The sequence below is a fragment of the Gallinula chloropus genome (genome assembly GCF_964237585.1).
Source record: "Gallinula chloropus genome assembly, chromosome: 1".
Lineage (NCBI taxonomy): Eukaryota > Metazoa > Chordata > Aves > Gruiformes > Rallidae > Gallinula > Gallinula chloropus.
Genome location: NC_140085.1, coordinates 1,222,737 through 1,240,549, shown reverse-complemented (window position 1 = coordinate 1,240,549; position 17,813 = coordinate 1,222,737). Strand labels below are relative to the sequence as shown.

General features: G+C 51.7%; 1 protein-coding gene across 2 annotated transcripts in view; it reads right to left on the bottom strand.

Moving 5' to 3' along the window:
* Positions 1–17,813, bottom strand: part of UBE2H (ubiquitin conjugating enzyme E2 H) — a 61,127-nt gene that overhangs the window by 22,819 nt on the left and 20,495 nt on the right. The window contains exons 2-3 of one of the 2 annotated variants that reach the window (XM_084279039.1): positions 3,147–3,223; positions 2,398–2,472 (exon numbers count right to left, since the gene is read on the bottom strand). The exons of the other annotated variant lie outside the window; for it this stretch is intronic. Coding sequence (XP_084135165.1) covers positions 2,398–2,472; positions 3,147–3,223 — 152 coding nt within the window. The remainder of the gene's footprint in view (positions 1–2,397; positions 2,473–3,146; positions 3,224–17,813) is intronic. 2 annotated transcript variants of the gene reach the window in all.

Genomic DNA, 17,813 nt, shown 5'->3' with positions numbered 1-17,813 from the left:
ACCATCACCCACCTCTCTGCACCCTCCTTTTGCTTTAAGGCAGCAGTTTTGATTTCAGATACACACAGGAAGAATGCCAAGAGCCCAAAATATTCTCAGCACCAAAGCAACAAGGAAATGGATTTATATACACTTAAGACTGCCAACGTGACAGCACCCTGATCCACATCAGTTTGAGGCTCTTCAGAAGGAAAATAAAAACTACCATGGCCACCAAATAACATACTGTGCACCTCAAACTGCCTCTAACCCAAGAGGTTTATAGCAAGTTTCAGAGCTGACTCAAGAGGAAGGAGAAGGGTTCATGTAGCTGCAGCTGTAACACGTTGTCACTCAGCTGTGTGCACGTCACTGGGGGTCAGTTAAGGTTTCCACAGGAGGAAGAAAAAAAGAGACAGAAAAGTAAAGGCTGGTGTAAAAGCAGAGTAGCTCTTTCCCAAAAGGCACAAAACACATTTGGAACCAGACAGATTATTTCTCACAGCAGAGAGAGAGATAACTTAAATAGAAATCACTCTTGGCATAAGAGTCTATTTTAAGAAAGCAACCAGTAGTTATCAACTCCCAGTCAGGATGTTGATACTGGAAAGGACCCATCTCATCCAACTCCTACAGTCACGTTTCCACATTGGTCCTCCTGGGGCTGCTTTCTCCATTCTTTAGAGTCCTCTGGTGGTTTGAGGGACAGGCACACCCTTGTGATGGAGAAGCGCCACGTCACTGAGCTCCCAACACTTACTCTGTGCACTGGAATAGAGATGATGGAACTTTGTCCATCTGCTCCACTTTTTCCAAGTAATATTGGCTTTTTTTTATTTAAAGCTGAAGCAATCAGAAGGGAGTTCAGTACCAGGAGGCATCCAAGTGAGCTCACCGTTACCCAAGGACAAAGATAGGACAGATACTATCTAAAGAACATTTCCTTATCCAGCTTCATATTTGCCTCCCCAAGGTTAAACAAGCCCAACCAGCCCAGCCAGCTGCTATTTTTCTGGTGATAGATTCCTGCCTCTGTGTTCTTCTGGTGCTACCCAGCCCAAGGGGACAGGAGGCTTCAGCTCCTGTTTTCACTTCAATCGATTCATAGGTCAGAGGTCCCAAAAGCTACGTGCACCCCAAGTCTGTGAGCAGGCACTGTGGGCTTTGCTCCCCATGCTGAGATGTTTTAGGTAAACAAACTCCAGCACCCACTGGGGTATCCCACACCTTCCCCCCAAATGGATGTACTATTGAAAAAAGCACAGAGGTATCACAGGACCACAAGGTTGGAAAAGACCTTTAACATCATCAAGTCCAACTGTCCCTGTCCTGTGCTAAACCAGCTCCCTGAGCACCTCATCTCCCCCCTGTTCAACACCCCCAGGGCTGGGGACTCAGCCCCCTCCCTGGGCAGCCTGTGCCACAGCCCCACAACTCTGCCAGGGAAGAACTTTGCCCTCCCAGCTGAGCTGACCCTGCCCTGGGGCAGCTTGAGCCCATTGCCCCTTGGCCCAGCTCCTGGCCCCTGGCTGCAGAGACTATCGCCCACCTCTCTGCACCCTCCTGGCAGGGCAGGGGAGGTGGGGAGAAGGGCTCCCCTCAGCCTCCTCTTCTCCAGGCTCAACACCCCCAGCTCCCTCAGCTGCTCCTCAGAGGATTTGCCCTCCAGCCCCTTCCCCAGCCTGGTTGCCCTTCTCTGCACTCGCTCCAGGACCCCCATGTCCTTCTGGTGCTGAGGAGCCCAGAACTGGACCCAGCACTCCAGCTGCAGCCTCCCCAGTGCCCAGCCCAGGGGCACAAGCCCCTCCCCAGCCCTCCTGGCCACGCTGGCTCTGACACAAGCCAGGCTGCCCTTGGCTTTCCTGGCCCCCCGGGCACACTGCTGGCTCCTGCTCAGGCTGAGCTCACCCAACACCCCCAGGTCCTTCTCTGCCTGACAGCTCTCCAGTCACTCTGCCCCCAGCCTGTAGCTCTGCTGGGGGTTGTCATGTCCCATGGGCAGGACTCTACCCTTGGCCCTGTTGAACCTCATCCCGTTGGTCTCAGCCCATGGCTCCAGCCTGGCCAGACCCCTCTGAAGACCTTCCCCACCCTCAGGCAGATCCACGTGTCCTCCCAGCTTACTGTCACCTGCAAACTGACTGAGGGAGCGTTCTATCCCTTCATCCAGGTCATTGATAAAGATGTTGAACAGGACTGACCCCAGGACTGAGCCCTGGGGGACACAGGTAGCTCACCAACACACCAAAACCCACGACCAAATCATTGGCTCCAGGCCCTTCAGTCAAAAGGCCAAACTTCCTTCCCCCTTGGCACCTGACAGAACTACACCAAGGGTTGGCACAACTTCACCTGCAACACCACCACAAGCAGTATCTCTCCAGCATTAAACAGTACCATGATATTGACTAGACATACCTATAGATGGGGATTTGAAAGGGTATTTATCAGGCAGGTCGACTCTAACTTTCCATACTCCACCTTCATATGGTGCTGCAAGGGAAGAAAGGCAGATATTAGACATCTGTTCACTCAGGAGAGAATCAAGAGAGCTACAGCATTAAGCAAAACACATCTGTGGAAGAATACTTCAGTTCCATCAGGGGGGTAAGACTTCATCTCAAACCTCCTACAGTAAAAAGCTTTTTCCTGGGCTGCCTGACAAGAAATAACATGATTTGAAGTGATACTGCAGAAGATCTCAGCACAAAGACACAGGAGCCTTACTAAAAACAGAGACTTTAGAATAATCTACTTACCTTTAGAGATGTTACTAAGTTAAGGCAGGCTGGAAACCTGACTCCTGATCCAGTCACTCCAAAAGCCACCTTAGTTAGCAGCTCCACAAAAATTCAGGTGACTGATGGAAAGCTGAGGAGCCAGGTCTAGAACAGCTAGGGATCAACAAGAGTTGATCAGCTATGTGCTGAAGGCTGTAGCAGAGGGCTTCATCATTCAAAGGGCACTACCCAGCTCTGCTCAGCTCCAAGGGAGGTGTGGTTTACCTGCATTAATCTCCTCCCAGCTCCTCCAACACTGCTACCCTTCGATTTCTCCCCCACCCCGCTCAGATTTGCTCCTTCTACACCAGAAGAAGGTGCCAGGTCCTTCATCCCCACCAGGAACCAGTGGTTTCTCTCTGTAGAAGGGCTGGGTTGTATACTTACTTCCTTGTGGTCCGTAAAACTTCACAACAAATTCATTGAGTCCTCCTAAGATTGTGACTTCGTGTTTGCTCTCAATACTGATGCACCAAGTAAAGGAAAACATTTAGGCCAGGGGAACAAGACCCACTGAACTTGGATACAGGCTAGAAGCCTGTCAAACCCAATAGTTTAAACCCAAATATCCAAAATATCCCACAGCATGCAATTTAAGTGCCTGGACACATCCAAGTGACCCCACCACCACAATGCAGGATCCCTCCCCCCTGCATTGAGCAACCTGGAGATGATGATTCCTCCTTCCCCTTCGGAGCTGCTTTGAGTTCTCCATCTACTTCTCTCCAGAGTGTAAGCTCCTGATTCCAGAAAACACCAAGTCCCTCTATCAGCAAGGTATTTGGAAACACACTTGGGAGTGTTGAGGGGAGCTGAAACCCAGAAACATCAACATCTCACTGCAGAGAGATATGAGCCCCAGGGGCAAAGCTCAGAGGGGAGGCCAGGACTTGGGAGACTTCTCTCTCCTTTCCAGCTCTCAGATGATGAGTTACAAAGCAGATACTCACTGCTCACATGAAACATTGACTCCCCTGCTCAGATGAGAAGAGCAGAGCTCACCCCAGCCCCTGCTCTGACAAACAGGAGCATTGATAAATTCAATTCTCCTTGGCTGCCTTCGGTGCTGTCAGATGGCCTCCCACAGCGACGATGCAAATCACAGCAATCTCATGGTAATTTGACTTGCAACACCAAAAAAACTCCCAGTCTTCAGAGAGATGGCAGAAGGGGGGAGAGATTCTGAGGCTTTGGTACAGTGAGAAAAGAACCACCAGATTTCCCAACATTTAAAAGAAAGAATCAAAGTGCTGGTGCTTTGGGAAGGAGGGAATATGAATGGAAAGGCAGGGAAGCTTCACTTTGAGCAAGGCTCTGTTAAGACAGTTAATAGAGATGTTTTGGCAGCCAAGCTTGATGAAGAATTCTGGTATAAATCAGGGTTAATGGACTGGGGAATCAACTTTTTAAAAGGGGAGATAATGGCAGGACAAGGGGGCTGGAGTGAAGCTGGAGGAGGGAAGGGGGAGATGAGATATCGGGGGGAAGGTTTTTTTTACACAGAGAGTGGTGAGGGGCTGAAAGGGGCTGCCCAGAGAGGGGGTGGGTGCCCCATCCCTGGGGGTGTTCAATGCCCAGGGCCCCAGCCAACCTGGCCTTGAACACCCCCAGGGATGGGGCACCCACCCCCTCTCTGGGCAGCCCCTTCCAGCCCCTCACCACTCTCTCTGCAAAGAACTTCCCCCCAATATCTCATCTCCCCCTTCCCTCCTCCAGCTTCACTCCAGCCCCCTTGTCCTGCCAGTCTCTGCCCTTTAACAAGCCCATTCCCCTCCTGTTCCTGGGGTCCCTTCAGGGACTGGAAGGTGCAATGAGGTCCCCCCACAGCCTTCTCTTCTCCAGGCTGACCCAGCCCAGCTCCCTCAGCCTCTCTCCATAGGGGAGCTGCTCCAGCCCCCTGATCACCTCTGTGGCCTCCTCTGACCCCTCTCCAACAGTCCCACATCTTTCTTGCATTGCAGGCCCCACAATCACAGCAGCCTGCATGTGTCCTTGCACACAGGAGATCAGAGTCCCATCTGCAAGGTCCATCAGGATTTATTACAGTTCCTCAAGTACAATGACTCCCAGATTGGACAGAACGTTCCCACAGTGCCAGCTCCAAGAGAGTTTGGATGCAATAACCCTCTTCCCCTCATTCTCATGGGGAGGGAGAAAAGTTTACAGCAGTTTGTTTTGGCTCAGGAGTTTTCCTGGTTCAGCATAAGCTGCTCTGCCCTACAGTTCAATGGCAAGGAGCTCGCTGGACCTGGCAGCCACCCAAGAGCAGCTCACAAAGGGCGGATCGATGCCTGAGCTGCCCCAAGCACAAACCATTCCTCTGCTAAAAGCTGATGGGCAGCCCTGTGAAAAGCTCCATCCCTCTGGGTTTGCAGAGAGAGGCTCAGAATCCAAGTATCACAGCTTGTTTCAGAGCTGGTGTTAAGGGATGCTCACCCCCCAGGTCTTCTCATGTCACCTGGTACCATGATAGTGGTTTAAATATAGACTGGGCTGAGTTTAATTCCCTTTCCAAGTGCTTATCTGATGGGAATCAACTTTTTAAAAGGGCAGAGACTGGCAGGACAAGGGGGCTGGAGTGAAGCTGGAGGAGGGAAGGGGGAGATGAGATATTGGGGGGAAGTTTTTTGCAGAGAGAGTGGTGAGGGGCTGGAAGGGGCTGCCCAGAGAGAGGGTGGGTGCCCCATCCCTGGGGGTGTTCAAGGCCAGGTTGGCTGGGGCCCTGGGCAACCTTGTGTAGCTCCAGGCCTGGAGGTTGGTGTCCCTGCCTGTGGCAGGGGGTTGGAGCTCTGGGACCCTTGGGGTCCCTTCCAACCCAGACCATTCCATGCTTCTATGATTCAAAGTGAATTTCAGCACTAAAGCCCCTGGATTGACACTGGGAAAATACCTGGAAATGCTTCAGCAGGACTGAGGAAGCTGGATGAGGTGAATTCCATGTGAGCCCCACTTTATAACAGGCATGGGGGGGAACCATCTTCCCTTTCCCTTCTCCACCAAGCTTTCTGTAAAGGTAAGAGGTGCCCAGGAATCTGACATCTCAAAATGCCACTAACAGAGCCATAGCTTTAGTAGGAGAAGTGCATGGAGCAATTACACAAAGAACATCTACATCCTATAAGCTTCTTCCATTTCCAGGAAGCCTTCAGAATAGGAGACATCTATTTCACAAGCTGGGACTACTGGAAGACCAGGAACATGAGGCAGATCCCAAGACCTCTCCATCCCTCAAAGCTGTACCAGGGAACCCATGAGAAGCACAGGGGAACACAAGGAGGGACCTGACCTGTTTGGAGGACCGTCTGGACCATGTTCCCAGAGAAATCTGCACCAAAGACCATGGCATCACACCTCATAGTAGAGAACACAGGTTCCAACTCAACTGTTTTCTTAGCTCAGGCAAATTTTAAGCCTTAACAACCAAATCCCAAATGGACCCCATTCCAAACACTGCAGCAATCCATCAGCTGCCTTGGATCCAAACAAACAGCTGCCAGTTTGAAGACCCACAAAAGGCTTAAGGAAACCAGCTGTGCCCAGGGCACCAGGATCCTCCCCTCCTGTGTTCCAACAGGGTCTGGTGCAGTATCCTGCAGCAAGCATGAGTGTCTCCCAGGATGGGAAAAAGGCTCAAGAACTTTAGCAAACTAAGGAAAAGAGCAGGATTTCCATGATTAAGGTGCCCCAACTGTTCCCAGCAGCCCATTTCTCCTAGGATATCCACACTGATGTCTAGGATTCCCATCAAACATCCTTTCATCAGCTGCAACGTGAACAGAAGGGGTTCCTGTGTGTGCTCAGGACTTCAAACACACAGTCTGCCTTTGCAGTGAAGACCACAAAGCCCTCACCTTCCTTCAGCCTACTCTGTCCAGATGAATTCCTCCATTCGGCGTCACAGCGCTCTCCTGACTCAGATCTACAGAAAGGGGATGAGCAAAGGTGACAGAGAAAGACTTTCCAGAGAGTCACAGGCTCATAGGGGCTGGAAGGGACCTCCAGAGATCATGGGGTCCAACCCCCTGCCAAAGCAGGGTCCCTAGGACAGGTCACACAGGTCGGTGTCCAGATGGGGCTGGAATCTCTCCAGAGAAGGAGACTCCACACCCCCTGGGCAGCCTCTCCCAGGGCTCCCTCACCCTCACTGGGAAGAAGTTCTGCCCCACATTGGGGGGGAACTCCCTGTGCTCCAACTTGAGCTCATCACCCCTTGTCCTGTCCCCACAGACACTGAGCAGAGGCTGCCCATGGCCCCCTGGGTCCCACCCTTCAGCTCTTGATCCCCAGTGATCAGATCCCCTCTCAGGCTTCTTCTCTCCAGGCTGAACAGCCCCAGCTCCCTCAGCCTTTCCTCCCAGGGGAGATGCTCCAGGCCTTTCAGCATCTCTGTCCCTCCTCTGGACTCTCTCCAGGAGATCCCTGGCTTTTTGATCCCAGGGAGCCCAGCACTGGACACAACACTCCAGGTGAGGCCTGAGCAGGGCAGAGCAGAGGGGGAGGATCCCCTCCTGTGACCTGCTGCCCACACTCCTCCTGATGCCCCCCAGGATCCCATTGTCTCTCTCAGCCCCAGGTCACACTGCTGGCTCATGGCCACCCTGTCACCCACCAGGACTCCCAGGTCCTTCTCCTCAGAGCTCCCCTCCAGCAGCTCCCCCCAGATGTTCTTGATTCCAGTGGTGATCCAGTGGTTTGTACTGGTACAAGCAGCCTGCCTTGTTTCCACAGCAGGACACACAGCTACACTGGGTACATGCCAGGGTAAAGATTAGAGCACTACAAACCCAGCCTGGAACACATCACACGAGCTAAAACATAACAAACCCACAACCAAATCCCTCTCAAAGCTCTCAGCTTGTTCCTGCTAGTTGAGGTGACTTGTGGCCCTGCTGCCTTTATCTCTTTATAAGCTCAGTACACTAATTTGACTGGGTGTCCAATACAGGCAGCACAGAAGTCAAGAGGAAAGAGCAAAACCTGGACCCAAGTCAGCTTTCTAAGGGGTGTGAAGTTCAAAAGCTTCACCTGGACCTGAAGACAAATTTATCTTAATCCCAAGACTATTAAAGAGAATTTTAATGATAGGAAGTGTCAAAAATATTTAGATGATGGTCTGGAAAGCAGGTCTACTTTCAAATATCACATCAGAAGGGGTTGCTAGGAGAGAGACAGGAGGGAATTTCCCTGCAGCTGATTACAGAGTCCCTGCATAGTGCCTGAAACATGCCAGGAGCACAGAGGCCAGCGGTGCCATGGATTAGCATCACAGGATCACCCACAGCCCCCTGCCAGGATCACCCACAGCCCCCTGCCAGGATCAAGGGTCCATTGTTCAGGGTCAAGCTGGGAGGAAATTGTTTCTTTGGTCAGAATGAAAAATGATTTAAAGCACTTTTGCCCATTCCAGGGCAAACCACCCGCCCCCCAAACCACCTATGAAAAACCCACCCTCCCCAAAAAAATCTTTCAAAGCTGGAGAGCAAGAGACTGCCCAGCCCAAAGAGACTGGCCACAGGGGATTTAATTAGTCTGGGGTCAAGTTCCTGTTCCCTCACCCTTGTGCAGGGCCACCCACCACTGTAGGGCTGGATCTTCCCTGCTGTAATAACAAAAAAAATTGTTAGGATTCAACTTAAAACACCCAAATCTCCCGAAAATCTCACATGAATGCCATGGCCAACAGATGGCTTGCAGGGTTAAGTGGTTTGACCTTTAAGACCATCAAGTCCAACCGTCCCTGTCCTGTGCTGAACCAGCTCCCTGAGCATCTCATCTCCCCTCTGTTCAACACCCCCAGGGCTGGGGACTCAGCCCCCTCCCTGGGCAGCCTGTGCCACAGCCCCACAACTCTGCCAGGGAAGAACTTTGCCCTCCCAGCTGAGCTGACCCTGCCCTGGCGCAGCTTCAGCCCATTGCCCCTTGGCCCAGCTCCTGGCCCCTGGCTGCAGAGACCATCACCCACCTCTCTGCACCCTCCTGGCAGGGCAGGGGAGGTGGGGAGAAGGGCTCCCCTCAGCCTCCTCTTCTCCAGGTTCAGCACCCCCAGCTCCCTCAGCTGCTCCTCAGAGGATTTGCCCTCCAGCCCCTTCCCCAGCCTGGCTGCCCTTCTCTGCACTCGCTCCAGGACCCCCATGTCCTTCTGGTGCTGAGGAGCCCAGAACTGGACCCAGCACTCCAGCTGCAGCCTCCCCAGTGCCCAGCCCAGGGGCACAATCCCCTCCCCAGCCCTACTGGCCACACTGTGCCTGACACAAGCCAGGATGCTGTTGGCTTTCCTGGCCACCCAGGCACACTGCTGGCTCAGAGGTATGAATTCTTCCAACGTACTCACAGCAGAATTTTGCAATGGAAATACCCTCTAATATCAGGACTGATGGTTACTCACGTTTGTTTTCTCACAGAGGCCAACGAGTTCCACTCCAAGCACTTGCACAACCTGTGGTTACCTGTGAGGAGCCCTATGATTCAGCAGCATTACTGGTTACACAGACACGCAGGCAGCAAAAGGACAAGCTCAGCTCAGTCACCTCCCTGCCTCTGAGCTGCTTTAGGCTCCTCACCTCCTCTCAATCCCCTGCCTTTACCTGACACAAGTCACCTGAGGTGCCAAGTCACACACATGGAGCCACAGCCACCACCAGAACTTTGATGCTTTAAGCATCAGGGTTGTTTCACCTTGTTTTCCCCCACATAAATTCCTCACCCTTTACTCATGCTTGATTTCCCTCAGGCTTCTCTGTCCTATCCCCAAGAGTCCAAGGACACCTGGTTGGAAGCAAAAAAAGGTTATAAAGGGAAAAAACCCCACACACTCTTGTGATTTTTGTTGAGGGGCAAGAGGCAGCACTTTCCAGTCACCCTGTGTGCTGCAAACTTGAGATCTCCAAGCTAAACCCATCCAGATTATTAAAATCCACTGATTTCCCCCCAGATGGTTCTTCTTGTTGCCACAGGGCAACATGGGAGTTTCCAGCTTCAAGCAAAAGGGGGTTTCTAGCACCAAAAAGAGGTTTGCTACTGGCCAAGGATGTTGTGTTGCACAATTTCTGGTGGTATCCACAGCTCTGTGGATTCCCAAGATGGGAAGAGACCAGTGGGGCAATTATCTCCCTGGGATTGTCTGGGAACACCACAGCTCCACGAGGCACAACACTCCCTTAAATCCTACAGCATAAAGGAGGAAGGACAGCAAGTCACTCACAGATAGTTCTGAAGATGACCAGCTTTCCCAGGCCTCCACCTTCCTTACTGCTGCGACGGGGTAAACCGGGGCCAGGATTACACTGAGGTGGCTTCACTCACTGCAAGACGATGGCTGGTTCTGATTGCAGCTAAAAAAGCTCTGGCAGCAAGGGAATAACAGATGAATAACCCAACAGCAACCTGCTCTTAGTTGCTGAGCTTTTATTTGATTGCACATAAAAGTGTTTTCCTGTAGGAAATGTAGTTTTGCTTTGAAAAAAACACCCCACATGAACCTTACTGCTTCTCTACCAGGTTTAAAACCAACTGAGATGAGAAAAATCACACAAAAAAAGAGCCTGTTGAAGTTATTCTGCACACACCCTTCTGGGTTTCACATCAGGGATGGCAAGTTTCCTCAAGATGAAACACCCTCATCTCCAGCAAACCCATTAAAAGGCATTTCCCAAGAACAGCCACATCTCCTCAAGACACCTCATGAACATGATCAGGGTTATAGGGAGAAGCAGCTGCTGCTCCAGCAAGCCCTCTGCTTTGGCTTGCTTGCTTTGGAGCTCATGATGATGTACATCTGGAGCCATGAAGATGATCAGGGGCTGGAGCAGCTCCCCTATGGAGAGAGGCTGAGGGAGCTGGGCTGGGTCAGCCTGGAGAAGAGAAGGCTGTGGGGGGACCTCATTGCACCTTCCAGTCCCTGAAGGGACCCCAGGAACAGGAGGGGAATGGGCTTGTTAAAGGGCAGAGACTGGCAGGACAAGGGGGCTGGAGTGAAGCTGGAGGAGGAAAGGGGGAGATGAGATATTGGGGGGAAGTTCTTTGCAGAGAGAGTGGTGAGGGGCTGGAAGGGGCTGCCCAGAGAGGGGGTGGGTGCCCCATCCCTGGGGGTGTCCAAGGCCAGGTTGTCTGGGGCCCTGGGCAACCTTGTGTAGCTCCAGGCCTAGAGGTTGGTGTCCCTGCCTGTGGCAGGGGGGTTGGAGCTCTGGGACCCTTGGGGTCCCTTCCAACTCAGACCATTTCATGATTTTATGATCTGGCCACTCTCCACTACGGATTGTTCCAAGAAAGGGGAATACTGAGGAGAAAGTAGAAGAAAAAAACAGCTTTCCCCAGAGAAGGTTTCACATACGAGTTGTGTGCTGTGACCCAGCTGAAATTAAGTCAGGGTTTTTCCTACAGAGAGGATACTCCAAGCTTCAAACCTGCTCTGTCCTCACCAAAAGCAAAGGGAGCCACCATGAGAAGACACCAAGGCATGTGTCATACCATGCTAGATTGAGCAACACTGCCCTTTAACTTCATGAAACTAATTCATTGCTCCCCCAAACTCCCTGGTGTTCCCTTGAAAAGTTTCAGCTGGTCTAGGAAGGGGGACAGCACATGGATACAGGGTTGGGTTTGCCATACAGAAAAGAGAATAAACCTATTTACATCTCTTAAGCTTCCACTGGATGGGTCAACATTTAATTGCAGCAGTTCCACCAAGAGCTCCTTCACAATCAGATGAGATGGGAACACAATCAGTGTCAGTCTGAGAGGAGCTAACGAGCGCTGCAGTCCAACTCCAGTTGCGCGGCGCTGATTACTGCACGACTCATTTGCATGTAAAGATGAGGAAGCACACAACACATACAAGCAGCAGGGCCTCTAAATTTTACTGGGCATCATTAGCCAAGAGCGATTCAGGAGGAGAACATGTACAGGCCCAGGGCTGATGCCTCCTGATCTGCATTGCAGCAGAGCTCTGCTTGTGAGGTGACTGATTCGGGGCTACACCTGGCACTGGGCAGTCCCAAAGGCAGCATGTTGGATGGAAACAGCTTGGAACTACTGAAAATGCTGCTCAAGAAAGGTGTGGAGCTGCACTGGTCAAGGTGAGAAGCTGGTACAGGTTTTTAAACATAAAAAGAAGGGGCTGGACTCTGTGAGAGGGAGCTGGAATGAAGTTGTGATTGATATGGCTCAAGCGATGCTCCCGCGTGTGACCGTAACACAACACAGCCACCAGAAGCATGAGACCCCATGGAATCTCAGTGGAAGAGGACACACTAGAAGCCAAGAGAATTTACATGCAATTAGCATGTAATGATAAGCAACTGCCAATTAGCAAACTCCTCAAATTGATCCTACTGGAGATGATTGGGCAGTTTCAGGAAGGCATCCTACCAGAAGGGATCATCAAGGAAGACAACACACAGAGCTGTGTTGCAGGAGCGTTAAAGCCCTGAGCTTCTCAAGAAGTGGAGAGGTGAAAAGGTCTGATGCAACTGCACTGGTCTCCTCTAAGCTGATGCTTGAACCTCCCAGAAGAGTTCAATACAAGCTGCTCACCTGATGGGAACAAGGTGGATATAATCAGGAACCTCCAACCTCCTCAAGTTGGAGCCCAGGGAGTTCCCCCCAATGTGGGGAAGAACTTCTTCCCAGTGAGGGTGAGGGAGCCCTGGGACAGGCTGCCCAGGGGGTGTGGAGTCTCCTTCTCTGGAGAGATTCCAGCCCCATCTGGACACCGACCTGTGTGACCTGTCCTAGGGACCCTGCTTTGGCAGGGGGTTGGATCTGATGATCTCTGGAGGTCTCTTCCAACCCCAATGATTCTGTGAACCCTGCACTCAGCTGGACATTAAGCCAGAAGCCACCGACTTCAGCATGCTGATGGTCAATCACAAGGGAAACCTAAGTCAGATCTAGAAGCACTGAAGAGAACAGCAGCAGTTCACACAGCCACAGATCCATCTCTAAGCTACACCACCAGCTCTACTATTTGCATCGCTACAGCCTCCATCCAGAGGAGTTTGTTGCCATGGTGACTGTACATACTGGTGGGACCGGGGTATTTAACCAACGAACAACAAACTCCTCAAAGCAGCAAGAAATTTCAAGTGTCTTTTCAAGTGAAATACCAGGAGGAGAAAATACGACCGGTTCTTTTACCAGTTGTGTTGGGTAGAGTTGGGTTTCTTCTCTGGGAGGATTCAAGAAGCACAAAACGCTTCTGGAAGAGAAACACTGATTGTAAAACCACAGGATTGAGAGTGTGACACCAAACGTGTGCTAGACCTGACACAAGGTGAAGAGTTAGCTGTGCTTCAGAGACATTGAATCACAGGGTGGAAAAGACCTTTAAGATCATCAAGTCCAACCAACCCCATCCTGTGCTGCCCCAGCTCCCTGAGCACCTCATCTCCCCTCTGTTCAACACCCCCAGGGCTGGGGACTCAGCCCCCTCCCTGGGCAGCCTGTGCCACAGCCCCACAACTCTGCCAGGGAAGAACTTTGCCCTCCCAGCTGAGCTGACCCTGCCCTGGGGCAGCTTGAGCCCATTGCCCCTTGGCCCAGCTCCTGGCCCCTGGCTGCAGAGACCATCGCCCACCTCTCTGCACCCTCCTGGCAGGGCAGGGGAGGTGGGGAGAAGGGCTCCCCTCAGCCTCTTCTTCTCCAGGCTCAACACCCCCAGCTCCCTCAGCTGCTCCTCAGAGGATTTGCCCTCCAGCCCCTTCCCCAGCCTGCTTGCCCTTCTCTGCACTCGCTCCAGGACCCCCATGTCCTTCTGGTGCTGAGGAGCCCAGAACTGGACCCAGCACTCCAGCTGCAGCCTCCCCAGTGCCCAGTCCAGGGGCACAATCCCCTCCCCAGCCCTACTGGCCACACTGGCTCTGACACAAGCCAGGCTGCCCTTGGCCTTCCTGGCCCCCCGGGCACACTGCTGGCTCATATTCATCCTGCAGTCACCCAACATCTCCAGGTCCTTCTCTGCCTGACAGCTCTCCAGCCAGTCTCCCCCATGCCTGCAGCACTACATGGCCACAGATCATGGCCACAGATTCAGGGGCTGTGCCCCACTGGACCTTTTACAAGACCACACCAGGCCTGTTCAAAGCACAACCCTTTCCACATGTTAAAGCACTTGGAATAATCAGCCCATTCAGCCTTCCCAAAGACACGTGATTATTTTAAGATGTGGCCTTTTTCCTCAAGTGAAACTGGGTTTAGGTTTCCACAGACTTTACTGAAATGCTTTTTCACTCCCAGAAACCTACAGAGTCATTTAGAAACCGTGAGCACGTCAAGGCACCTCAGCAACAGCGACATAAAACCCCCCCAACCTACAACCAACCATCTCTCAAGGCTGTAAAGCCCTCAGGACATGATGTGTTTGTTATCAAAGCAGCTGGATGCAGAGGAGGTCAGCAGCTGAGCTTTGGGGGAGAGATTTTATTTAGGAAAAGAAGTAATCTAAAAGTATCTGAAGTTCTTGATATTAAACCAGATTAATGGGGGAAGGAGAAAGTGTCAAAGCAAATAGCTTAATTCTGGTAAATTCAGAGTTACATTCTGTTGAACATAAGCTTAACTGTAATGTGCTTTGGCATGGAGCAGGTACCAGTTCTGAAACAGGAGCCTCATCCTCTCTGCTTCCCATTACCAGGATCTTTTCTTGCCTGTAAGGGATGCTGGTTTGGGCCACTCACCAAGGGGATGCTGACACATCACCTCGAGCTACATCCTAACCCTGATTTGAGAGTGCCTTAAACATGGGAAGCCTGAGAATTGATTTAATAAACACTTCACACTGGATATCTCTTCAGCAACAGTCCTGAAGTCCTCTCTGAACGAGGTTTCACACAAACTCAAGCCTGAGCTTAGAACACTGAAGGGAGGAGAAGGAAACACATCTGAATTCCTGTCCAGGATCCTATTCCCTTGGAATCAGGATAACATATCATGACAGCTCTCCATTGCTCACCAGGAACACAACTCAGTGGGTTGTCTTCCTTATTTTTGTTGGGTTTTTTTGGGGTACAAGCATAGTAGAGGTGAGACTCATTAGGTTTAGCCCAAAAACCCTGGCAACACACTGAGAACTGGCCCATGTGCTAAGCAGATGTGATGAGAACAAGACTGTCAGCTGCTCAGGCTGCTCTCCTTCCCAGTCCAGAAGGGTTTGGCAACGTGAGGATTGGAAAGGGTTTGGAAAGACAGCTGTGGGACATCTACTTAGACACACTGCCTCCACTTGCTTTAAAGCAGATCCATGCTAGAGGCTTGCTTTGCTATAAACCTAACAGAGCCAACAGCTGGAGCAGGGTATCCTAAACATCCCAGCAGCAACAAGAGCCCAGGCTGCTCCCTAAGCAACCTCTTACTCCAAGGATACTGAGCTACCTACAGCTGTTGTTCTGCAGAGCTACTTCCAAGCCCACACCAGCAGATGTGAGAGTACCTGGAACTACTCAATGACGTATTTCTTGCTCACTGAGGTCACACCTGCACTGAGGTTTTGGTTATTTAGGGTTTTTTTTAAAGGGATCTGCAAACCATGATCTTCAGAATTGAGACAGCAACAACTCTTTGAGATGCCAACCAGAACAAGCTGTGCTTAAACTGTGAGTAAGACTCAGAGGAAGCATTGAAATGGACAGTGCTGGTGAAAATTAAGCAGCACTGGTCCTCATGAAGCTTCTTCTACAAGGATTAACCTCCTGAGCTTACATGCTTGACAGCCAGAATCCTAGTTCAGACCTGTCACCCATCCAGGGGGTTTCTGTACCAACCAGAAAGGTGAGAAGGTCTCTCAAAGACATTTTGGAAACGACTTCTCCCTCTGAAGAACAGGGCACAACTCTGATTTCTTTGTCACCTGAATACTTTGCAACTTGAGCCAGAAGCTCCAGTTATTCCTGAGCCTTCCTGGAGGAGAAGGACTATCACCTGCCAGCCCTCAAAGAAATGAGCTTTAAAAATCAAATCTCAGAAGAACTATTGCTACAGCATGGGTGTAGGAAATAAAAGCAAAGCCCTCCTGGAAATTAAGCTAGAGCTTAGCACAATTCTCAGGACATCAAGGAACACAGGGGATAAGTTATTGTGTGGCTTCAATCTAGTCTTCCCCACCAAGTCCAAGAGCCCAAGAAGTAGTAACACACGATGCTCTACCAGATACAGGTGTTGGTTTCAAGGTGGACCTGTGGTTTCAAGGTGGACCCTGAGGCACCTGTGACTCTCTGTTCCTTTCAGGTCACTTTATCAGAATTATTTTGGTGGTTAGGGGGTGGGGTTTTTCAAGAACAAGTTCAGTTCTGCTCTTCTGCTGCTTCTCAGGTTCAGCACACAACGAGCAGACCAGGAGGACAAATGATCAGGGTGAACATCACCTACCTCTCCCCTATGCAGAGGGAGCTGCACTGATACATTTGTTAACGAACTCCTGTCATTAACCAGCCTGTTGATACATCAGCCACAGTGTAAGGGCACATCTGACACCAGGGATGGGGAATCTGAGGGCACTATGACTTCTATAGATCGCTTGCAAAACCAGGAGGATCAGATTTGTCCTCTTCTCTGTGCTGCAGCAAAGAGTCCTGGAGCCTGCCAGAACTTCTGGAGGGATCAGATTTGCTTCCTCCCTCCCTCCTTTTTGTTAAAAGGCACCTCAGGAATGATGTTTTAAAGGAGCAGTTCAGGGAGGGTGTTACACACAATGCTGGGTTTAAAAAAAACCAACAGAATCACAGAATGACCAGGTTGGAAAAGACCTTTAAGATCATCAAGTTCAACTGTCCCTGTCCTGTGCTAAACCAGCTCCCTGAGCACCTCATCTCCCCTCTGTTCAACACCCCCAGGGCTGGGGACTCAGCCCCCTCCCTGGGCAGCCTGTGCCACAGCCCCACAACTCTGCCAGGGAAGAACTTTGCCCTCCCAGCTGAGCTGACCCTGCCCTGGGGCAGCTTGAGCCCATTGCCCCTTGGCCCAGCTCCTGGCCCCTGGCTGCAGAGACCATCGCCCACCTCTCTGCACCCTCCTGGCAGGGCAGGGGAGGTGGGGAGAAGGGCTCCCCTCAGCCTCCTCTTCTCCAGGCTCAACACCCCCAGCTCCCTCAGCTGCTCCTCACAGGATTTGCCCTCCAGCCCCTTCCCCAGCCTGGTTGCCCTTCTCTGCACTCGCTCCAGGACCCCCATGTCCTTCTGGTGCTGAGGAGCCCAGAACTGGACCCAGCACTCCAGCTGCAGCCTCCCCAGTGCCCAGCCCAGGGGCACAATCCCCTCCCCAGCCCTCCTGGCCACGCTGGCTCTGACACAAGCCAGGCTGCCCTTGGCCTTCCTGGCCCCCCGGGCACACTGCTGGCTCCTGCTCAGGCTGAGCTCACCCAACACCCCCAGGTCCTTCTCCCAGCAGCTCTCCAGCCAGTCTCCCCAAGCCTGTAGCACTGCATGGGGTTGTTCTGTCCCATGTGCAGCACTCTGCCCTTGGCCTTGTTAAACTTCATCCCACTGGTCTCAGCCCATCAGTGTAGTCTGCTCAGATCCCTCTGAAGAGCTTCCCTACCCTCAGGCAGGTCAACACTTCCCCCCAGTTCATGTGCTGTTTCCCATCTATCAAGTTGCTGACTCTAACCACAGCCCCAGCACAGCTTTGTCAGGCCATCCCCAAACCATCTGTAAGGAGTTCACTGCTTTATCAGCCAAAACTTAAGAAACCAGGCTGGTGCTTCCGTTAAGTCTCAACGATCCCTCAATGATTCCTCTTTCATCTGGTTCCTACCACTGGCTTTGGCACCAAGAAGTTAAAATACTTGCCCACTAATGAGTATTATTAAGAGTCTTGAGCGCTTCCGAGGGGGGTTTGGCCTTTCCCAAAGGATTAACTGCACAGGATTGTCCTGAAGCTGGAGGTATAAAGAGAGGAAGACGTGAAAGAGCCCTGCTTGGGAGACTAACACCAATCCCCACACGAGCTTCCTTGGGCAAGAGAGAAAGGCAAGCTTTGGGGAGGCAGAGGAAAGCCTGCCAAGGAAGGAGCCTTAACAAAGCATCTGGGGCTTTGTTTCAGCTGTGAAAGCACCAGCAGCCCTCA